This window comes from Pristiophorus japonicus, chromosome 12, assembly GCF_044704955.1.
Source record: "Pristiophorus japonicus isolate sPriJap1 chromosome 12, sPriJap1.hap1, whole genome shotgun sequence".
Classification (NCBI taxonomy): domain Eukaryota; kingdom Metazoa; phylum Chordata; class Chondrichthyes; family Pristiophoridae; genus Pristiophorus; species Pristiophorus japonicus.
The window spans coordinates 57,032,603-57,057,114 of record NC_091988.1 but is presented as its reverse complement, the minus strand read 5'-3'; the positions used below and the strand labels follow the sequence as shown (position 1 = coordinate 57,057,114).

General features: G+C 45.9%; 1 protein-coding gene across 1 annotated transcript in view; it reads left to right on the top strand.

The window, feature by feature from the left end:
- slc38a3b (solute carrier family 38 member 3b) overlaps positions 1-24,512 on the top strand; it is a 154,677-nt gene that overhangs the window by 34,782 nt on the left and 95,383 nt on the right. Inside the window, exons 3-4 of the mRNA XM_070895528.1 lie at positions 445-532; positions 712-827. Coding sequence (XP_070751629.1) covers positions 445-532; positions 712-827 — 204 coding nt within the window. The remainder of the gene's footprint in view (positions 1-444; positions 533-711; positions 828-24,512) is intronic.

The window sequence follows — 24,512 nt, the reverse complement described above, 5'->3', positions numbered from 1 at the left end:
GCTGTTCTTCATCAGGCATGGTTGTTACCCATTCAGCTGTAGGATTCTCCCAGGGTCAGAGCGGAGATGGGACCAATGTGGCGGTCAATTGGCCATGAAGGGGGAGTGGGATACAACTGACAGCATTTCCTAAGGCTGTGTAACTGCTCAATACCCCATCAATGGTATTCCATTGGTGACGGCTTGCACTTTTCTCAGCCCGAGCTTTATTGAGATAATGTCATATTGCTATAAGTAAACTAAATCTCTACTTTTAACTTATTTCCCTTTTTATTCCTTAAAATAGTCAGATATCCCCTTCATTATCCAGGAGTAGGGTGGGGGAGATGAAAAGCAATGGGTGGGGGGAGGGAGAGGTGGAACTACGATTAAATCACCATTTGCAGACACTTTACAATACATTTATGCACATTTTAACCTTATTACTCTCCGTCCAACCTATAGGTATGAAGAGAATGAAGGAAACTCAGCTGAGTGTGATGAATTCCTGCCTCATTCAGATACTGAGAAGAAACCAACTCGATTCACAGATGTAAGTTTGTTTTGGTGTTTGTGAAGAAAGATTTGTTCCTCCTCAATTAGGGAAACTGTCGCATTCGGTCCATTGAATCAGAACAGAGCTTGGGTCCTTGAGTGAATGATTAAGTCTCAGAATTGTCTATCTTTTTTCTCCTCCTGGTTTGCGGTGTTGAAAGACTTTTCTCTTTGCAGTTTGAAGGGAAAACCTCGTTTGGGATGTCTGTATTCAACCTGAGCAACGCTATCATGGGCAGTGGCATTCTGGGTCTGGCATATGCGATGGCCAACACCGGCATTGTCCTTTTCCTGTAAGTACACCTTTTATCTGTTTTAATCAATCATAGAAACATAGAAAATAGGTGCAAGAGTAGGCCATTCAGCCATTCAATAAGATCATGGCTGATCATTCACCTCAGGACTACCTTCCTGCCTTCTCTCCATATCCCTTGACCCCTTTAGCCGTAAGGGCCATATCTAACTCCCTCTTGAATATATCTAATGAATTGGCATCAACAACTCTCTGCGGTAGGGAATTCCACAGGTTCACAATTCTCTGAGTGAAGAAGTTTCTCCTCATCTCGGTCCTAAATGGCTTACCCCTTATCCTTATACTGTGACCCCTGGTTCTGGACTTCCCCAACATCGGGAACATTCTTCCTGCATCTAACCTGTCCAGTCCCGTCAGAATTTTATATGTTTATATGAGATCCCCTCTCATTCTTCCTAAACTCCATGAATACAGGCCCAGTCAATCCAGTCTCTCCTCATATGTCAGTCCTGCCATCCTGGGAATCAGTCTGGTGAACCTTCGCTGCACTCCCTCAATAGCAAGAAAGTCCTTCCTCAGATTAGGAGACCAAAACTGAACACAATATTCCAGGTGAGGCCTCACCAAGACCCTGTACAACTGCAGTAAGACCTCCCTGCTTCTATACTCATCCCTTAGCTATGAAGGCTAACATGCCATTTGCCTTCTTCACCGCCTGCTGTACCTGCATGCCAAATTTCAATGACTGATGTACCATGATACCCAGGTCTCGTTGCACCTCCCCTTTTCCTAATTTGCCGCCATTCAGATAATATTTTGCCTTCATGTTTTTGCCACCAAAGTGGATAAACTCACATTTATCCACATTATACTGCATCTGCCATGCATTTTCCCACTCACCTAACCTGTTCAAGTCACCCTGCAGCCTCTAAGCATCCTCCTCACCGCTCACACCGCCACCCAGCTTAGTGTCATCTGCAAACTTGGAGAAATTACACTCAATTCCTTCATCTAAATCATTGATGTATATTATAAATAGCTGGGGTCCCAGCACTGAGCCCTGCGGCACCACAGTAGTCACTGCCTGCCATTCTGAAAAGGACCCGTTTATCCCGATTCTCTGCTTCCTGTCTGCCAACCAGTTCTCTATCCACGTCAGTACATTACCCCCAATACCATGTGCTTTAATTTTGCACACTAATCTCTTGGGTGGGACCTTGTCAAAAGCCTTTTGAAAGTCCAAATGCACCACATTCACTGGTTCTCCCTTGTCCACTCTACTAGTTACATCCTCAAAAAATTCTAGAAAATTTGTTAAGCATAATTTCCTTTTTATAAATCCATGCTGACTTGGATCGATCCTGTCACTGCTTTCCAAATGCGCTGCTATTTCATCTTTAATAATTGATTCCAACATTTTCCCCACTACTGATGTCAGGCTAACCGGTCTATAATTACCCGTTTTCTCGCTCCCTCCTTTTTTAAAAAAGTGGTGTTACATTAGCTACCATGCAGTCCATAGGAACTGATCCAGAGTCGATAGACTGTTGGAAAATGATCACCAATGCATCCACTATTTCTAGGGCCACTTCCTTAAGTACTCTGGAATGCAGACTATCAGGACCCGGGGATTTTTCGGCCTTCAATTCCATCAATTTCCCTAACACAATTTCCTGACTAATAAGGATTTCCTTAGTTCCTCCTTCTCGCTAGATCTTCGGTCTCCTAGTATTTCCGGAAGGTTATTCGTGTCTTCCTTCGTGAAGACAGAACTAAAGTATTTGTTCAATTGATCTGCCATTTCTCTGTTCCCCATTATAAATTCACCTGATTCTGACTGCAAGGGACCTACATTTGTCTTCACTAATCTCTTTCTCTCCACATATCTATAGAAACGTTTGCAGTCCGTTTTTATGTTCCCAGCAAGCTTCCTCTCATACTCTATTTTCCCCCTCCTAATTAAACACTTTATCCTCCTCTGCTGGATTCTAAATTTCTCCCAGTCCTCAGGTTTGCTGCTTTTTCTGGCCAATTTATATGCCTCTTCCTTGGATTTAACAATATCCCTAATTTTGCTTGTTAGCCACCTTCCCTGTCTGGAGTAAAAATAAAACGGGGAAGGTTGAGCCACCTTCCCCATTTTATTTTTACTCCAGACAGGGATGTACAATTGTTGAAGTTCATCCATGTGATATTTAAATGTCTGCCATTGCCTATCCACCGTCAACCCTTTAAGTATCATTCACCAGTCTATTCTAGCCAATTCACGTCTCATACCATCGAAGTTACCTTTCCTTAAGTTCAGGACCCTAGTCTCTGAATTAACTGTGTCACTCTCCATCTTAATAAAGAATTCTACCATATTATGGTCACTCTTCCCCAAGGGGCCTCGCACAACAAGATTGCTAATTAGTCCTTTCTCATTACACATCACCCAGTCTAGGATGGCCAGCCCTCTAGTTGGCTCCTCGACATATTGGTCCAGAAAACCATCCCTAATACACTCCAGAATATCCTCCTCCACCGTATTGCTACCAGTTTCGTTAGCCCAATCTATATATAGATTAAAGTCGCCCATGATAACTGCTATACCTTTATTGCACGCATCCCTAATTTCTTGTTTGATGCTGTCCCCAACCTCACTACTACTGTTTGGTGGTCTGTACACAACTCCCACTGTCGTTTTCTGCCCTTTGGTATTTCGCATCTTTCTCTCCTCTTTCATCTTTCTCTCTCTCCCATGCTTTGTCCACACACCATCCATGACTGAGAGAATAGGCAGGTAACCCACCAACGGACCTCTATCTGTACTATTTGACTGTTAGGGAGTATACAAGGATAGCTTGGAATGACCCTCCCCCTCCCATGTGGAGAAGTTGCTGGTTTCCCCAAACATTTTCAGCCATAGTCAACAACTCGGTCTCCTGTGAATCACAGGCACGAGTCTGAACTCCATCAAAGTGGAGATGAGAGGGTTGACTTATGAGGAAAGGTTGAGTAGGTTGGGCCTCTACTCATTGGAATTCAGAAGAATGAGGTGATCTTATCAAAACGTATAAGATTATGAGGTATCTTGACAAGATGGATTCAGAGAGGATGCTTCCACTGATAGGGGAGACTAGAACTATGGGGCATAATCTTAGAATAAGGGGCCGCCCATTTAAAACTGAGATGAAGAGGAATTTCTTCTTTAAGGGTTGTAAATCTGTGGAATTCGCTGCCTCAGAGAGCTGTGGAAACTGGTTCATTGAATAAATTTAAGACAGAGATCAGCAGTTTCTTAAATAATGGGTTATGGGTAGCGGGCGGGGAAGTGGAGCTGAGTCCATGATCAGATCAGTCAAGATCTTATTGAATGACGGAGCAGGCTCGAGGGGCCGTATGGCCTACTCCTGCTCCTATTTCCTATGTTCCTATGTAACCTAATATTTGGAGCTGTCTTCCTAAAAGAAAAAAGAAATAATTGTTTGTGGTGATCTATTGAAGGGTCTGTGATAGCTACGTGAATCGTTGCTTGCAGCAAATTAGATTTCAGCCCCACTATTTTTGTCCATGCGCTATTGCACTGTTTTACCCAATCTGTAAATGCATAATTTGTAAATATGTTTATGGATTCATTAAAACTCATTAGCGAGAAATGGCCTATAGACAGCAGTTTGGGGACACTTTCTCCATATCAATTGTGGATCATGAGGAAGGTGCAGTGATGGTGTTATTGTTTGTCTGTGCAACCATTTGAGATTGACAACTGGGAGAATCCACGCAACAAAGGCACATTTAGATTGTCCACTACTGTTGAAATTTGGCCTTTCAGTCACTTATTCATCTTTTTGGCAGTGCTACACACCACAAAGCTAAAGTTAAACAATATCTTCCAAAGGCATTCTTCCCATCCCCGTACTTCCCCATCCCCGAGCTCAATGAAATTCTGCATCCCTTACACGCTAGGTGAACCCTGTTGGCTGCCTATCCAATGAAAGCAAACTTGGATTGTGTGGAGCTCAGTCGGGCCACCAAAGTTCGGGGGGGCTCGGTCAGGCCAAGGCCGGGTGGTCGGTGGGGGGGGCTCGGTCAGTCCACCAGAGCTGAGTTGGGCCTCCAAAGTTCAGGGGGGCTCGGTCGGGCTGAGGTGGGGGTTTTGGGTCAGGCCACCGGAGCTCAGTTGGGCCACCAAAGTTCGGGGGGGTTCGGTCAGGCCGAGGAGGGGAGGTCGGGTCGGTGAAGCTGCCGGTGGTCGGGTGGGCCACCGGAGGTCAAGATGGGATGGGGTCGGTCGGGCTGCCAAAGGTCGGGGGGTGGGGTCAGTCGGGCCGCCAAGATGGGGGGCCGAAGCTGGGGAGTCTGGATTTCGGAACATTTTCTCGTTCCGGACGACCCCGTCACGGATCGGCCTGGTGTCCGGATTACAAAACATTCCAGATTCCGGATCTTGGATGTCACATTTGTATTATTATACAGAATAAGTGAGCTATAGGTAATAATCTAATAGAGGGGTTCAGGTGATTGATACAAGTGATGATATTTGGAAATTACAAGGAAGCATCCTAATTGGGGGAGGAGGACCGTCTGATTATACTCCTGTGCCTGGTACATGCCTGTCACGCTTCACCACATCGAAACAGAAAAAGGCAGACTTTTCTTACTGTTTTTTCTTGGTTTAGCTTTTCCCCAAGCACAGAAGCTAGGAATTTACAAACAGCTGCCAATCTACAGAAAGCTCCCTCAGCAATCAGCTTCTCAGGATATCTATATTTGGACCACTTCCGCACAGAATGAACCCACATCTTACTCCTTCAAAGCAAACATGCCTACTCTCCTATGCGGAGTGGGCAGGGAATTGGAGTTGATGCCAAGATCGGATCAGACTTGATCTTATTGAATGGCGGAGCAGGCTCGAGGGGTCAAATGGCCGACTCCTGCTCCCATCTCTTAAATTCTCATGTTATGTTCTCCTTTGATAACATATTACCCTTGTGTGCGCTTCCCCTTTAAGAGGCTAACCATAATAGGCTTTGCTGCCCATTGAAGTCTCCTCAAAAAATGTGACGGCATGGGTGATTTCTTCTCAGGCCATGTTATTATAGCCCAATTTCAAAGAGAGGCTTTCCTGGAAAAAGTAAGCCCGCCTTTGCACTAATATGCCACATAGTAACGTGAACATGAATATGCATGTCCATGAGTGGTAGGACGGAGGGAGAAGCATCAGTAGCAAGAATATGCTGGCATAATTGATTACTTCCCTTTGCTCATCCTAAGTTCTGAGTACTTCGGTTTGCCATCTTTCTAGAAATATAGGCAGGAATGCCTCTAGACAAGTTGTTTACTCTTGGTGCTTGGAAGTACATTGAAACAGATACCTTAGAATGGGGATGGATGTGGGGGGCGGGCGGGGGGGGGGGGGGGGGGGAAGAACACATGACCGAGCCCACCCGTACTTTGACTACCCGACTGAGCTCTGGTGGCCTGACCGAATCTTCCCCCACGCCCCCCGCCTCGGCCCAACCGACCGACTCCCCACTCCCGCCCCCTACCTTGGCCCGACCACCCCCCTGCTGATCTCTGGCAGCCCGACCAAACCCCCTGGCCTCTGCCCAACTGACCCACCCCTCCCCTACCCACTTTGGCCGGCCCAGGTAAAGATGTTCCGAAATCCGGAAATATCCGGAACGGCCTCGGTCCTGAGGTTTCCTGATTTCGGACGTCACACCTGAATACAGATTGTACAGGGAGATTTCTTCTAATATGTTATAGTTGAAGGTTGTGGGTTCAAATCCCTCTCCAGGGGCTTTGAGCACAAAAAAAATGTAGGCTGACGCTCCCATCATCATCATCGGAGGGAGCACTGCACTGTTGGAGCGGCCGTCTTTCAGACGAGGCGTTAAACCGAAGCACCGTCTGCTCTTTCAAGTGGACGTAAAAGATCCCATGTCACTATTTCGAAGAATAGCAGGGCAGTGATCCCTAATGTCCTGGTCAATATTTATCCCTCAATCAATATGACAAAAAAATAGATTATCTGGTCATTATCACGACGCTGTTTGTGGGAGCTTGCTGTGCGCAAATTGGTTGTTGCATTTCCTACAGTACACCAATGACTACACTTCAAAAGTACTTAATTGGCTCTAAAATGCTTTGAGACATCCGGTGGTCAATGAAAGAGGCTATATTAATCCAAGTCTTTCTTTCTTACTTATGAAGGGTTACACCATTCTATTAATCATTCAGCCTGCTACATTCATTAATCAGTCAAATATTTTAACTCTTCCCTCTCCACCAACACTAAAGATACATTAAGTAGGGGAAGATTTCGAAAGCCGTGTGTCATTTTTGATCACATGGTTTTGGATGTCATTGGAATCATTGAAATATAAAAATTAGGTGCAGGAGCAGGCCATTCGGCCCTTCGAGCCTGCCCCGCCATTCAATAAGATCATGGCTAATCATTCAACCTCAGTACTCCTTTCCTGCTTTCTCTCCATAGTCCTTGATCCCTTTGACCGTAAGGGCCATATTTAACTCCCTTTTGAATATATCTAACGAACTGGCTTCAACAACTTTCTGCGGTAGAGAGTTCCATAGGTTAACCACTCTCTGAGTGAAAAAGTTTCTCCTCATTTCAGTCCTAAATGGCTTACCCCTTATTCTTAAACGGTGACCCCTGGTTCTGGAACTCCTCAGCAATGGGAACATTCTTCCTGCATCTAACCTGTCCAATCCCATCAAAATTTTATATGTTTCTATGAGATCCCCTCTCATTCTTCTAAACTCCAGTGGATACAAGCCCAGTTGATCCAGTTTCTCCTCATATGTCAGTCCTGCCATCCTGGGAACCAGTCTGTTGAACTTTCGCTGTATTCCCTCAATAGCAAGAACGCCCTTCCTCAGATTAGGAGACCAAAACTGAACACAATATTCTAGGTGTGGCCTCACCAAGGCTCTGTACAATTGCAGTAAGACCTCCCTGTTCCTATGCTCAAATCCTCTAGCTATGAAGGCTAACATGCCATTTGCCTTCTTCACTGCCTGCTGTACCTGCATGCCAACCTTCAATGACTGATGTACCATGACACCCAGGTCTCGTTGCACCTCCCCTTTTCCTAATCTGTCACCATTCAGATAATATTCTGCCTTCCTGTTTTTGCCACCAAAGTGGATAACATCACATTTATCCACATTATACTGCATCTGCCATGCATTTGCCCACTCACCTAATCTGTCCAAGTCACCCTGCAGCCTCTTAGCATCCTCCTTACAATTCACACCGCCACCTAGCTTAGTGTCAATTGCAAACTTGGAGATATTACATTCAATTCCTTCATCTAAATCATTGATCTATATTGTAAATAGCTGGGGTCCCAGCACTGAACCCTGCGGCACCCCACTGGTCACTGCCTGCCATTCTGAAAAGGACCCGTTTATTCCGACTCTCTGTTTCCTGTCTGCCAACCAATTTTCTATCCACGTCAATACATTACCTCCAATACCATGCGCTTTAATTTTGCACACTAATCTCTTGTGTGGGACCTGGTCAAAAGCCTTTTGAAAGTCCAAATGCACCACATCCACTGGTTCTCCCTTGTCCATTCTACCAGTTACATCCTCAAAAAATTCTAGAAGATTTGTCAAGCATGATTTCCCTTTCATAAATCCATGCCATCTTGGACCGATCCTGTCACTGTTTTTCAAATGCGCTGCTATTTCATCTTGAATAATTGATTCCAACATTTTCCCCACCACCGATGTCAGGCTAACTGGTCTATAATTACCTATTTTCTCTCCCTCCTTTTTAAAAAAAATTGTGTTACATTAGCTACCCTCCAGTCCATAGGAACTGATCCAGAGTCAATAGAATGTTGGAAAATGATGATCAATGCATCCACTATTTCTAGGGCCACTTCCTTAAGGTTTGATTTTGAAACTCTGCTCAGATAGCATTATAGTCGAAGAAATACAGATGCACATGTCAGCTTCTAATTCAGTGACAGCTTTTTCAAATGTTACCGAGTGCTAAAAATGGTTGTGTCATTGGAGCAGATCTTGGGCTTTGAGCTGGCAACTGGGAGCCTCGTTTGGAGTTGAAATCCCAGCCTCAATTGACAGCCACATTCAGACTTCTCCTGCTGAGAAGGAGGAGCTGGCTTTGGGTAGGTGTCTGGGGAAAAGTGGGATTATTTAACTATCAACAGATGGTCCCATTTCTCCATCTGCCAAGTGCAACTGCAGGTCACCTGACCTATTTAATGTGTTTGAGAAAGAAAAAAAGAAAGACTTGCATTTATATAGCACCTTTCACAACCACCGGACGTCTCAAAGAGCTTTACAGCCAATGAAGTATTTTTTGAAGTGTAGTCACTGTTGTAATGTAGGAAATGCAGCAGCCAATCTGCGCACAGCAAGCTCCCACAAACAGCAATGTGATAATGACTAGATAATCTGTTTATTTGTTATGTTGATTGAGGGATAAATATTGGCTAGGTCACCGGGGGTAACTCCCCTGCTCTCCTTCAAAATAGTGCCATGGATCTTTTATGTCCACCTGAGGGAACAGACGGGGGGGCCTCGGTTTAACATCTCATCTGAAAGACGGCACCTCCGACAGTACAGCGCTCCCTCAGTACTGCACTTGAAGTGTCAGCCTAGATTTATGTGCTTAAGTCGCTGGAGTGGGACTTGAACCCACAACCTTCTGACTCAGAGGCGTGTGTGCTACCCACTGAGCCACAGCTGACACTAATTGGCATTATTTACATGTTTTAAGGTCTGTTCTGTCCTTATAACAGAGTGAGATACTGTGAAATTGTAGAAGGGAGGTAGGGATAAGCATAAATTTGGGCTGCAAACCCCAGGAAAACATTTTTAAATGAAGGGTTTAATCTTTGCTTCTCAATGTGACGTGCTGATGCATCATTCATTTTCTATGGGTCATGTTTACCTGTTGGGTTAGTTTATGCAGGGCTGTATTCAAACACCAGTGATTTCATTTATTGAGGTTGAGACTCTTCAACAGGCACAAACATGTTAAGCACATATCGCCACACATGCAATTGTTGGTCTGGTACTGGGGAGATATGCCATGGAATAACAAGACATAGATACATCCTGCACTACCTGTCCTCTAGGTTGCTTGATATGCAAAGTTGTAAGGAAAAGAGGAAAAATTAAATAACTCCAAAACAGCCTTCTCTTCACTGCCGCCCCCCCCCCCCAAAATGGCAGTGAATATAACATTCAGACATATAATATATGATGTTCAGTGTGTAAGTATTTGAAACCCATCTGAAGATGTATAACTTAATGATGCCATAGCAAGTGTGAAAGTCTTCGAGTTCACAGCCTGGATAATATTCACTGTTGCATTTCCATTTGCTGTTGCCTTTGGGGGCAATTTTAACTCTCCAATGATGGACGGGTTAGTGGCGGGTGATGGGTTAAAATATCAAAACTGGGAAAGCAGACCCCAACCAAGCTCCAACTTGCCCACTTCTGGCTTTAACGGAGGCGGCTTGGGTGCAGCTGAGTAACCCGATCTCAAGAGGCGGGTCTTTTATTATAACATGTTAATGAGGATACTTCCTTCGAATTTTGACTGTGATTTGAAATTAGTACCACCAGTACAGAGTTCCAGGGTCTTGAGAAACTTGTCAGTAAATCGGAGACGAAATTGAGAGGCACTTCATGGGGATGGTTAAAGGGCAGGTGTCCAAATATAAATAAAGGCTCAGTGCTCACAGCTGCTTTCTCCGTTCCCTCCGGTAAATGGTTCGCTGAGAGTTCTTGTGGTGTCAGACGTGTTGCAAAAGTTTGGAGGTGCTCACATAGAGAACTTAAGGATAGGTGGTGCCATGGCTGCTTTAGATTGTACCTCAGACAAGTAAGACAATTGCCATTCACAGCACTAAGGTAGTGCTGTGGTGGGGCGACGAGAGAGGTGAAGCGACAGAGGCCGAGCTTTCAGGAGGCACTACCCACCTAGCAGGATGTACAGACAGAAACTTTGCTTCCTTGACCTCTCTGAAGAGCAGTGCTTCCGGAGGCTCAGATTGATACGTCAGGTGGCCGTGGATATCTGCAGCCTCCGAGCAGAAGAGTTGCTCCTGCTGGACACGCATTAACGGTCGTTGGGAAAGTCACCCCCGCCCTCAATTTCTTTGGCTCCTTCCAGGGCGCCACAGGAGACATCTCGAGGGCCTCCCAGTTGGCTGCACCTAAATTTCATAAGGCAGATGTGATGGTGGGTTGTTTGCCAGAGCTGGGAGTTACGTAGACTTCCTCTGCGACGTCAATAGCCAGAATGAGCGGGCACTCAGATTCGCAACGCTGGCAGGCTTCCCACAGGTGCAGGGTTCCACCGATTGCACACACTTGGCAATCCGAGGACCACCAGGTCAACTTGCCAACCACAAGGGCTTTCATCCATCATTCAAAAAATTCCATGGGATCTTTTACATCCACCTGAGAGAGCAAACTTGGTTGAACGAAAGACAGGACCTCCGACAGTGCAGCACTTCCTGGTGTGTCAGCCTAGATTTCTGTGCTGAAGTCCCTGGAGTGGGACTTGAACCTACAACCTTCTGAGTCAGAGGCGAGAGTGCTACCCACTGAGCCACAGCTGACACTGAAAACCCAACTAACTCGCTAATGGGACCCGCTGGAGTGTGAATATTTGCACTGGTGCCTGGTAGTATGTCCTGTGACGGCACACCCGCAGACGGAATCTGGTCCCCTGAGAAATCGTCATCAGGAAAGTCGACAGCCTGCTGCTCTGCACGTGAGGCCCCTGGGGTGGCGGGGAGAGAAGAAATGAATATGAACTAGTACTGGCACTGTAACAATGTTGCCATTCAGCATAATTACGTTTATCATTTTTCACTCGTTGCTGAAATCAAGTCAACATGACTGAGTCTTGTATGAGATGTGGATCAGAGATGTTAAATTCTGCCCCAGTCTCCATCTCCAGTGATCCGGGACGCAGAGATGCCACTGATCTCAATTGCCGTCTCTTCTGCAGATGTCAGCTCCACAATCTATGGCAGGCCACCTTCAGTCCTCTCCCTCTCACTTCTGTTTTATGCTCTCTTCTCCAGCAACGGGGGAAAGAACAGTCCTATGAATGACTGTAAGGGCATGTGTTCACTCGATGGAAGCAGTGCATTCGGTGAGGGTGACTATCGGGCAGATGCATCACATTGCATAAAGACTGGGGAGAGTGGGAGGTCCATTCCAGGGAGAGAGAAAACAAGGGTGTCCATTTAGAACATAAGAAATAGGAGCAGGATTAGGCCAGTCGGCTCTTCCAACCTGCGCCTCCATTCAATAAGACCTCAACTCCACCTTCCCGCGCTATCCCCATATCCCTTGGTTTCCTTAGTATTTAAAAAAAACTAGGGACTGATTTTTTTCACTTCCTAAGGAAGACAAGAGAAATGGCCTGGGGAAAATAACCCTTTTTTTTTAAAAAAAAAGCCAAACCTAACCGACTTGCAGTAAATTATTATAGGCTGAATGCTAGAAATGGCCAAAAATACAGATTGCGAAATTACTTATAGTAATAGGTATGTCTCAAAAGTAAATGATCATATAGAAACGAGTTTCACCACATTTAGGATGAGTAGCTAAAGAGGTATGGGTTGGTTTACCATAGTTCTGTGCATTTGTAGAATGAAAGCCTTTGAGAGTGGAGCCACGTTGAATAGCGTACACAAACTTATTGATGACATTCCCGTGCAGGAATTTTCCAGTCTATCTCAAATTCATCTCATTCTCATTTCTGCCCTGTAATCTTTGAGGAAATGTTTTTAATTGGAAAAATACTGGGGAGGAGGGTGCAGGTGGGTCAGAGCTAGTGAAATGTCAGAAAGGAAGCTGTGTTAGGTGTTTCTCTTTTGTAACATAACAACAACTTGTATTTATACAGCACGTTTATTGTAGTAAAACATCCCAATGTGCTTCACAGGAGCATTATCAAACAAGACAGGCGACCAAAAGCTTGGTCAAAGAGATAAGTTTTAAGGAGTGTCTTAAAGGAGGAAAGAGAGATAGAGAGGCGGAGAGGTTTAGGGAGGGAGTTCCAGAGCTTTGGCAACTGAAGGCACGGCCACTAGTGGTAGGTGGCTGGGAGTTGGGGTGGGGGAGGGTGGGGGGGTGCGGGGGGAAGACTATCAGGAATGTGCAAGAGGCCAGAATTGGAGGAGTGCAGAGGGTTGTAGAGTGTAGAGAGATTGCAGAGACAGGAACGTGGTATTAACTGGCCTGTCATTTGGACTGAGGTTTCCAGCAGTCACTTAATTTGCTATCTGCAGCAGTCCTTGGCAAAGAGGTGATCTTTTCCCATTTTGACCAACGCACACTGGAATTAAACCCGACAGCCTGTCAGACTTTTGCGAGGCTTCATGTTTATGTTGAATCTGAGACTGCTTTGACTTGGGAAATAGGTTTAGCATAAAGAGGTGCTGTTGACTCGTACAGTAATGGCGTCAGTGCTGTGGACTGGGGTTTATGCACGTAGCCTACAAGCGTGAACAATACACATACTGTTTGAAGAATGGATTCTGAGGGATGTTCGAAAAAACACCGAGAACCAGTTCAGTTATATGAGCTATTCCATCAAGATGCATGAAATAATAAGGTGTCCTGTGCCTATTTTCAGTATTTTAGTTCTACATGTTATCACTTAGGAATGTGCTATTAGGATGCACATCTAATTTCTTCTTCTAGAAGCCTTCAGTGATTTAGGCAATAAGAGTGAAGCTGCAGGAGTCTATGATAGCTTCTGAACCCCTTGATTGCACCACAGCTATAAAACCCTGTCCATTATGCTTAGCTTTATACGCAAGACTCCCAGGAATTTCGCTGAGAGGCTTCTGTAGTTCGTGTTCATTCTAAACTGGGTCACTTTAATGGTGGGGATAATAACTGAGTGAGCAGCATGTTAGAGCTGAGCGGAATGGATTGTGGAGAGGGGGAGCAATTATCAGCCCGAGCACAATAATGTGGGAATGTGTTGTTTGTGCTGTGATCCCCTGATTAAAGTGATAGGATGTTGCATACTGCACCCTTTTAGTTTGACACTGATAATATTTATTATTGTCCACGACTTTCTCTGCTCGGGAATGTGAAAAGTCATACAATTGAGGGGAAATTTCACACATGTACTCTGAATTGTCATTTAACAAGCACCAGGCAGGAGTGAACTGTTTCTTATTAAACTGACATGTACAAGAGTTGGGCCCAAGTTTCACAGTATCAGATGTAGCTGAATAGTCACCTAGTTGTGCTTATCTTTTGAGAGTGAATGATTCCAAGAATCAGGAATTAAATTATCGATGTTAACTATTATCCTTTACACCCAGAAAATAAATATAGTGCCAAACATCCTGGATTAAAGGTAGTAATTCCCTCCACTACATCTGTGCATTTTCCCTGGGAATTTCCTCAATAATTCTCCTGATCGACCGATGTACCTTTGACGGAAATTTTAATTGTGTGAATGGGGTCTCCAGTGATTTTCCGACAGCCGGTTGGGAGACCAGCCCCACCACAAGGAAATTCACTCCCTTTGTGTCGACATGTCAACTCCTGTACAGTGCAGAGTGGGTGAAAGGAAACAATTTACTCACGTCTGGCACATTGTGGGGCCGTGTATGACTCTCACACATGTTTGTTAATCCTGGGTAATCGGTATGCCCACCAAAGTAGAGGAACTGATATTTAAGAAGCAGAGTGCCTGTGGTAGAGCTGAAGACACTCAGTTGCTTGATATCTTTGCTGGGTACAACAGTAATGCAAATAGCAACTATTTCCTGTACAAACTGTGTATGTCTTACAGCTCCAGTGTAAGACAGCAATATACTGTTGCCAATTCTTACATAATTGGCATTGAAGCACTGACCCCACACAACTAGCTCCGTTGGTCAGGCCACATCATACGCATGCCCGACACGAGACTCCCTAAGCAAGCGCTCTATGCGAAGCTTCGACACGGCAAGCGATCCCTAGGTGGGCAGAGGAAATGTTTCAAGGACACCCTCAAAGCCTCCTTGATAAAGTGCAACATCCTCACTGACACCTGGGAATCCCTGGCCCATGACTGCCCAAAGTGGAGGCAGAGCATCCGGGAGGGCGCTGAGCACCTTGAGTCCCATCGCCAAGAACAAGCAGAAACCAAGCGCAGACAGCGGAAGGAGCGTGCCTCAACCCAGACCACCCTTTCATTCAACCACTGTCTTGCCCCACCTGTGATAGCGACACTAGGTCCTGCATTAGACTCCCCAGTCACCTGAGAACTCACTTTTAGAGTGGAAGCAAGTCATCCTCGACTTCGAGGAACTGCCTATGAGCACTATATCTCATCACTTGTTCATCCCCCTGACCACTCCCCGCACCATTGGTAGCCATGCCTTCAACCACCTAGGTCCCACTCACTGGAATACTCTCTTCTACTTTAAGTATTTGCCTTGGCTGAATGGTAGCATTGACAGAGTACAAAAGCCATTTTTAACTTTTGAAATCTTAAATATTTTAATGTAATTGTTTCACCAATAGAAAGTACATTAATCCAAGAATAATGGTCATTCTAATTGTTGGCTTCAATAAGGATGTGAAGTTGTGACGTATTTCATTGTAGAGGCCAAATCTTCTGTTACTCTGGGCATATGTCCATATTTGGATGAGACAAACCATGTGTTTGGTAAAGCGATTGGCAAATTCAGAGCGTGAGGTAAGCTGCATCACACATTGAAATAAGAGATAGATATCATCATCATCATTATCATAGGCAGTCATTCGAAATCGAGGAAGACTTGCTTCCACTCTAAATGTGAGTTCTCAGGTGACTGAACAGTCCAATACGGGAATTACAGTCTCTGTCACAGGTGGGACAGACAGTCGTTGAAGGAAAGGGTGTGTGGGGAGTCTGGTTTGCCGCACGCTCCTTCCACTGCCTGCGCTTGTTTTCTGCATGCTCTCGGCGACGAGACTCGAGGTGCTCAGTGCTCTCCCGGATGCTCTTCCTCCACCTAGGGCAGTCTTTGGCCAGGGATTCCCAGGTGTCGATGGGAATGTTGCACTTTATCAAGGAGGCTTTGAGGGTGTCCATAAAATGTTTCCTCTGCCCACCTGGGGATCACTTGCCGTGTAGGAGTTCCAAGTAGAGTGCTTACTTTGGGAGTCTTGTGTCGAGCATGTGGACGATGTGGCCTGTCCAATGGAGCTGGTCGAGGGTGGTCAGTGCTTCGATGCTAGAGATGTTGGCCTGATCGAGAACATGGACGTTGGTCCATCTATCCTCCCGGGGATTTGCAGGATCTTGCAGAGATAGATATACCAGGTTGCACAATTGCACATTAAAATGCCAGTGTGGTGGCCCACAGTAACCGGATGCTGACTTGAGACTATATACGCACAAGATAAGTTCTCTATCCCCAGAGGTGCTGTTGGACGGACATGCAGAGTTTGAGCCAGCTGCTTCAACCCGCAAGGTGAGAGAGGTCACTTTTCAGCCCTTTTTGGGCAATGATTGAGCAGCCTTGGCGGAGGTCCGGGAGGGCGGGTAGGTTTTTTTCCTTCCCTTTGGCTGGGGCCGCAGCTGGTGACAGAAAATCAAGACCTTCGAAATAAAATGGAAGGTGTATGGACGCTCGAGCATGCTCGCAGTCAATGCCAGGAGAGAAATGGACACATTATAGTCTCTCCTGGTACCACTCTTTTCCTCCTTTTGTAGAGCTATCTTTTCATTTGATCTGTAACTTGAACTGAGACACCCTGCTCCCGTACTGCGTATGTCGGCAGCAATATTTAAGCGGTCTTGTCAATGTGATGCTCACCAGTGCCCTCCGTGGAAGACCTGGGAGAAACGAGTTCCACAGATCAACTGACCAGGAGTAGCAGGACAACACTAATCCATACCGTCATGTCCTGCGAGTTCCCGCAGGCAAACCAAGAGCAGAAAAAAGAAATCCAGCCCCATCCGTAATACGGGTCTCTGAAAAGGATAAAAATACATTTGTGAGTTTGCCAATGGCAAGGACGCCTAGTTGCACAGATGGAAATTGCTTTCTCCTCGTCCTCTTTTTTTTTTCAAAAAAAAACCTTCCCCTTGGTTGTGACTGCGTGTTTGGCTCGTGCTTGTGTGTGTCTGCAACAGCAACGGGCAGAGATTCAAATAAAATATTGGACCACGTCATGAAGCCTGAGCTGATGTCCTCAATCAGTCAGCAGGCATAGTACGCCTCTCTTTAAATAATAGCAGTAACTAATCAGGTGGAAGAGAACGAGATTGCCATCAGTCTCGTGGTTCGTCCCAGCAGCGCACATAACAGGGTTCAAGTCTTGCCCTTTTGTTTGTGAAAACTGTTCGCTTTCCCCTCCTCCCTGGGCCAATCCTGGACTCCTCCCACAGATTTGCGACATTGCACTTGACTATCCCAATATTTACTGACAGTACAGCAGAGGCCCAACTGTTGTGTGGTGGTATCAACAAAGTGCTGAAGAGCCCCAGATCTGTGAACATGTAGATATTACCTCCAGTGCTCAATTAGGAACACTGCCAAAACCATTGCAAACACAAAATAAATGTATGCCTACAAAATGAAGCTTTAACTTCAGAGAAGTTTGCTCGCTATTATTTGGCAGTGCAAATCCTCTGCTTGGGCAGTATTAATTGGTTGATCATTCACTTGAAGGAGCCAGCCTTGTATTGGAACACTATTTTAATATTTATTACTAACTTATTTTAGAAAATACTGTTAGAGTGAGAGATCCCATTCCCTCCATTTGTCCTTAAATATTTGCCTGAGTAAGTGGTCTTCCGATCATTTAACATAGCCATTTTAGGATGTTTCTGGCTGGGCTCAGGACTAGGCCTGGGTTCATAGAATCATAAAAATTTACAGCATGGAAGGAAGCCATTTCATCCCATCGTGTCCATGCCGGCTGACAAAGAGCTAACTAGCCTAATCCCACTTTCCAGCTCTTGGTCCGTAGCCCTGTAGGCTACAGCATTTGAAGTGCACATCCAAGTACTTTTTAAATGTGGTGAGGGTTTCTGCCTCTACCACCCTTTCAGGCAGTGAGTTCCAGACCCCACCGCCCTCAAATCCCCTCTAAACCTTCTACCAATTACTTTAAATCTATGCCACCTGGTTGTTGACCCCTCTGCTAAGGGAAATAGGTCCGTCCTATCCTCTCTATCTAGGCCCCTCTTAATTTTATACAACTCAATAAGGTCTCCCCTCAGCCTCTTCTGTTCCAAAGAAAACAGCCCCAACCTATGCAATCTTTCCTCATATCTAAAATTCTTCAGTCCAGGCACATCCTTGTAATTCTTCTTTGTACGCTCTAGTGCAATTACATCTTTCCTGTAATGTGGTGACCAAAACTGCACATGGTTCACTGTAAATGAAAGAAAGACTTTCACAATCTCTGAATGTCCCGAAGCACTTTACAGCCAGTGATGTAGTTTTGAAGTGTAGTCAATGCTGTAATGTAGGAAACGCGGCAACCAATTTGCGCACAGCAAGCTCCCACAAACAGCAATGTGATAATGACCAGATGATCTGTTTTTAGTTTTTTTATTCATTCATGGGATGTGGGCGTCACTGGCTATGCATTTATTGCCCATCCCTAATTGCCCTTGAGAAGGTGGGGTTAACCACCTTCTCGAATCGCTGCAGTGATGTTGATTGAGGGATAAATATTGGCCAGGTCACCGGGGATAACTCTCCTGCTCTTCTAAATAGTGTTGTGGGACCTTTTACGTCCACCTGAGAGAGCAGACAGGGTTTCAGTTTAACGTCTCATCTGAAAGACAGCACCTCCAGCAGCACAGCGCTCCTTCAGCACTGCACTGGAGTGTCAGCCTGGATTTTGTGATCACTCTCTGGAGGGACGATATTTGTGCCATATCTTCTGAAGGATAAACTTCTGAAATGTGCTTTTTGAGATTTACTTCATGTTCTTCACTCCACCTAAACAATTAATTTGGATTGACAAGATATCATTATCATACTTGTGTCCTTTCACCTTCGTTGGTACATGGGATTGAGGTAATATAGTAGCATGGATACAGGGTTGGCTAACTAACAGAAACCAGAGAGTCGGGATAAATGGTTCATTCTCGGGTGGGTAATCAGTAACTAGTGGGGTGCTGCAGGGATCAGTGCTGGGACCCCAACTATTTACAATCTATATTAACGACTTCGAAGAAGGAACCGAGTGTAACGTAGCCAAGTTTGCTGACGATACAAAGATGGGAGGAAAAGCAATGTGTGAGGAGGACACAAAAAATCTGCAAAAGGACATAGACAGGCTAAGTGAGTGGGCAAAAATTTGGCAGATGGAGTATAATGTTGGAAAGTGTGAGGTCATGCACTTTGGCAGAAAAAAATCAAAGAGCAAGTTATTATTTAAATGGAGAAAGATTGCAAAGTGCTGCAGTACAGCGGGACCTGAGGGTACTTGTGCATGAAACACAAAAGGATAGTATGCAGGTACAGCAAGTGATCAGGAAGGCCAATGGAATCTTGGCCTTTATTGCAAAGAGGATGGAGTATAAAAGCAGGGAAGTCTTGCTACAGTTATGCAGGGTATTGGTGAGGCCGCACCTGGAATACTGTGTGCAGTTTTGGTTTCCATCTTTACAAAAGGATATACTTGCTTTTGGAGGCAGTTCAGAGAAGGTTCACTCGGTTGATTCTGGAGATGAGGGGGTTGACTTATGAGGAAAGGTTGAGTAGATGGGGCCTCTACTCATTGGAATTCAGAAGAATGAGAGGTGATCTTATCGAAACGTATAAGATTATGAGGTGGCTTGACAAGGTGGATGCAGAGAGGATGTTTCCACTGATGGGGGAGACTAGAACTAGAGGGCATGATCTTAGAATAAGGGGCCACCCATTTAAAACTGAAATAAGGAGAAATTTCTTCTCCTGAGGGTTGTAAATCTGTGGAATTCGCTGCCAGAGAGCTGTGGAAGCTGGAACATGGAATAAATTTAAGACAGAAATAGACAGTTTCTTAAACGATAAGGGGTTATGGAGAGCGGGCAGGGAAGTGGAGCTGAGTCCATGATCGGTTCAGCCATGATCGTATTAAATGGCGGAGCAGGCTCGAGGGGCCATATGGCCTACTCCTGCTCCTATTTCCTATGTTCTTATTAGCCTGACATCTATCCAGCTGAAAGGTGCCTTAAAAGTAGCTGTGATTGAGTACATAGTGAGTTGACTTATCTCGGGTTTTCTGTGGCAGGAGGGGGAAACGGTTCATGTGCTTCTCCTCGCGGAATGGAGGAGAAGCGGGCAAGCAGTCACCAATGAGTACACTCACATGCCTCCTGGTGGCTTGTTATACAGTACTGTTCGCGACAGCCGAGCCATAGGTTTCTGACCATTACTATTTGTACTGTATTTGCATCATGATTTCTTTGCGTAAGAATTCATAGAAACATATTTCTATTAAGAACTAGTTGGTTTATTAGCAAAGGTTTAACAATCGCACCACACATTACCAGTTCATCCACCATCATCATCATCATCATCATCATCATCACCATCATAGGCAGTCCCTCAAAATGAGGATGACCTGCTTCCATGCCAAAAAGGGATGAGTTCACCGGTGTTTCAATGAAGGACCTAGTATTCCAGATCCTGAACTACATCTTGAAGGGTGGAAAATGCCTGTACGTGGATTTTTTTAACATGTGGTGGCTGTTGCACACCAGCCACTACACTGGCTTGACAGAGCTAGGTCTTGGTCCAATGGCAAGGATTACCCAGAACGACTGGAGACCTGCTCTGCTGCATGCGCCAATGTGCACACATATCGCAGTGTGGGCAGGCCCTGGGCCTCTGCCTCTTCTGGTCCCAAACTCACGCCTCTCCCGGGTCCCGATCACATCCCTCTACATTCTCTCGCCGCTCCTTCGCCCCAACCTCGCTGCTCCTGCTGTATCTGTCCATGCTCCAATCACTGACCTTGACCTTGATGACGTCCCTCTTCACTGCCATCGCCCTCTTGCACCAGCTCGCGCTGTACCTTGTAGTGGTGCGCCACTGTGCAGGGGCCGCCGCTCGCTGCTCCTTGTTTGGCCCCGACCTGCCGCTGATGGTCTCTCGCGAGAGACCAGTTCATCCACCAGGCTCACAACCACCTGCCTCCTTGTGGCTCCCCCGAACCCATTGAGTTTTGTGGATGTCACGTGACTGGCTAAGCCACTCCCAACTCAACAGCTCCACAACTGTTTTGGTTCAAATGTACATCAAGTGCCCCTTTCAACAGCTCCATAAACCTGTGAGCATACTCTCGGGTGCATACATTGCACTCTTCAGTCTGGTTAGGTGTGTGACACAAGGAGAAACTGAAGCTGAATGAGGAGAAAAGAAAAAACTAAAGTAAAGTAACAGAGAGGTCTAAGATTGTGTGTGTGTGATAAAACATTAATATAACAACCTACTCAATGTCTACGCAATACTTGATGTTTATTTATATCTGAGCTTGTCACCTGATGCTCAAAATAAAAATGATTTCTTTAACTCATTTTTCGAGATGTAGACATCACCGGCAAGGCAAGCATTTATTGCCTATGCCTGAAGTTGGTGGTGGGCCTACTTCTTAAACCTATGTAGTCCATGTGACGAAGGTGCTCCTGCAATGCTGTTGGGTAGGGAGTTCTAGGATTTTGTGTTGCCACGATGCCTTATACTTGTCCCTTTGATGGAACAAGGTGTTGGTGATGAAGAAGTCGTGTTCTAGGCATTTTGTCAGGAGCAGGTATCACTGGTTTTCCCTACCCCCCTTCTGGTGATCGCACCTCCCCAGAGGTCTGTGTCCTTACCGACTCTGGCATTGAAGTCGCCCGAGGAGGACAAGTTTGTCGTCCGCAGGGCCTCGGGCCAGGGATTTTTCGAGGCTGGAGGACCTCGTCGTACAACACTGCCTCCAGTGTACCAATGCAGCCTTCGCTCACCTGAGGAAGAGAGTGTTTGAAGATCAGGTCCTCAAATCTGGCACCAAGCTTATGATTGACAGGGCAGTAGTAATACCCACCCTCCTATATGGCTCAGAGATGTGGGCCATATACAGTAGACACCTCAAAACACTGGAGAAATACCACCAGCGCTGCCTCCACAAGATCCTGCAAATATACTGGGAGGATAGACACACCAACGTCAGTGTTCTCGATCAGGCCAACGTCCCCACATGCCCGACACGAGACTTCCAAAGCAAGCACTCTACTCAGAACTCCTACAAGGCAAGCAAGCCCCAGGTAGGCAGAGGAAACGTTTCAAGGACACCCTCAAAGCCTCCTTGATTGAAGTGCAACATCCCCACCGGCACCTGGGAGTCCCTGGCCAAAGACCGCCCTAAGTGGAGGAAGCGTATCCGGGAGAGCGCTGAGCACCTCGAGTCTCGTCGCCGAGCGCATGCAGAAATCAAGCGCAGGCAACGGAAGGAGCGTGCTGCAAATCAGACTCCCCACCCACCCTTTCCTTCAACGACTGTCTGTCCCAACTGTAACAGAGACTGTAATTCCCATATTGGGCTGTACAGTCAACTGAGAACTCACTTTTAGAGTGGAAGCAAGTCTTCCTCGAGTTTGAAGGACTGCCTATGATGATGATGTTGATGATCAAGGATTTTGACCCAGCGACAATGAAGCAATGGTGATTATATGCCCAACTCTGGATGATGTGTGACTTGGAGGGGAACTTGGAGGTGATGGTTTCCTTGGAGGAATATTCCCGTGCATCTGCTGGCCTTGTCCTTCTAGGTGGTGGAGGTCGCGGGTTTGGGAACTGCTGTCATGGATGCTTTGGCGAGTTGTTGCAGTGCATCCTGTAGATGGTACACACTGCAGCCACGGTGCACTGGTGGCAGAGGAGGGGGTGCATGTAGATGGACTGCCAATCAAGCGGCCTGTATATCGCAGATGGTATCGCGCTTCTTTAGTGCTGTTGCAGCTGCACTCATCCAGGCAAGTGGAGAGTATTCCATCTCATTCCTGACTTCATAAAATCACAGAATGATACAGCACAGGAGGCCATTTGGCCCATCATGCCTGTGCCGGCTCTTTGGTAGAGCCATCCAATTAATCCCACTCCTTTGCTCTTTCTCCAGAGCCCTATAATTTGTTTCCATTCAAGTATTTATCTAATTCTTTTTTGAATGTTACTGTTGAATCTGCTTTCACCATCCTTTCAGGCAGTGCATTCCAGATCACAACAGCTCACCATGTCGCCTTTGGTGCTTTTACCAATCACTTTAAATCTGTGTCCTCTGGTTACCGACCCTTCTGCCACTAAAAACAGATTCTTCTTATTTACTCTATCAAAACCATTCATGATTTTGAACACCTCTGTCAATTCTCCTCATAACCTTCTCTGCTCTAAGGAGAACAAATTCAGCTTCTCCAGTCTCTCCACATAACTGTAGTTCCTCATCCTTGGTATCATTCTAGTAAATCTCTTCTGTACCTCTTTCAGGCATGTTCCTTGTAGGTGGTGGAGAGGCTTAGGGGATTCAGGAGGTGAGCCACTTGCCACAGAATATCCAGCCTCTGACCTCTAATTTATGTGGCCATTCCAGTTGAGTTGTTAGTCAATGGTGACCCCCAGGGTGTTGATGGTGGGGGACTCGGTGATGGTAATTCCATTGAATATCAAGGGGGTGGGTAGTGGTTTGACTGTGTCTTGCTGGAGATGGTCATTGCATGGCACTTGTGTGGCACGAATGTTACATGCCCAAGTCTGAATGTTGTCCAGGTCTTTCTGGATGCGGGTGTAAACTGCTTCATTATCTGAGGTGTTACGAATGGAGTCGAACCCTGCAATCATCAGTGAACATCTCCACTTCTGACTTTTATGATGGAGGGAAGGTCCTCCGTTGATGAAGCAGCTGAAGATAATTGGGTCTCGGAACCCGCCCTGAGGAACCCTTGCAGCGATGTTCTGAGGCTGCAATAATTGGCCTCCAACCATCCTCTTTTGTGCCAGGTATGATTCCAGCCAGTGGCGTTTTCCTCCTAATCCCCACTGACTTCAGTTGTTGAGCTCCTTGGTACCACATATGGTCAAATGCTGCCTTGATGTCAAGGGCACTCCTTTCACCTCTGGAGTTCAGCTCTGTATTGATGTTTGGATAAAAGCTGTAATATGGCTTGGAGTCACGTGGCCCCACGGAAACCAAACTGAACATCGGTGAGCAGGTTATTGGTGAGTAAGTGCCGCTTGATAGCACTGCCTATAACACCTTCCATCACTTTGCTGATGATTGAGAGTAGGCTGATGTGGCAGTATTTGGAGACAGGACGTACCTGGGCAATTTTCCATATTGTCAGGTGGATGTCAGTGTTGTAGCTGTACTAGAACAGATTAGCTAGGGGTGCGGCTAGTTCTGGAGCACAGCTGGGATGTTGTTGGGAATGGTAGCCTTTGCTGTGTACAGTGCATTCAGTGATATCACATGGAGTGAATGGAATTGACTGAAGACTGGCATCAGTTATGTTGAGGACCAGCCACTCGGCACTTCTGGCTGACGACATTTGCCACGGCTTCGGCCTTGTCTTTTGCACTCGCACGCTGGGCTTTGCCCTCATTGAGGATGGGGATGTTATTGGGTCCCCTCCTCCTGTTAGTTGCTTAATTATCCATCATCATATCTGTTCCTGTGTTCCGAATTTAAGCCTGATTAAACCCCCATGTAAATGTAAACAGTACATGTACGGTATTAAACG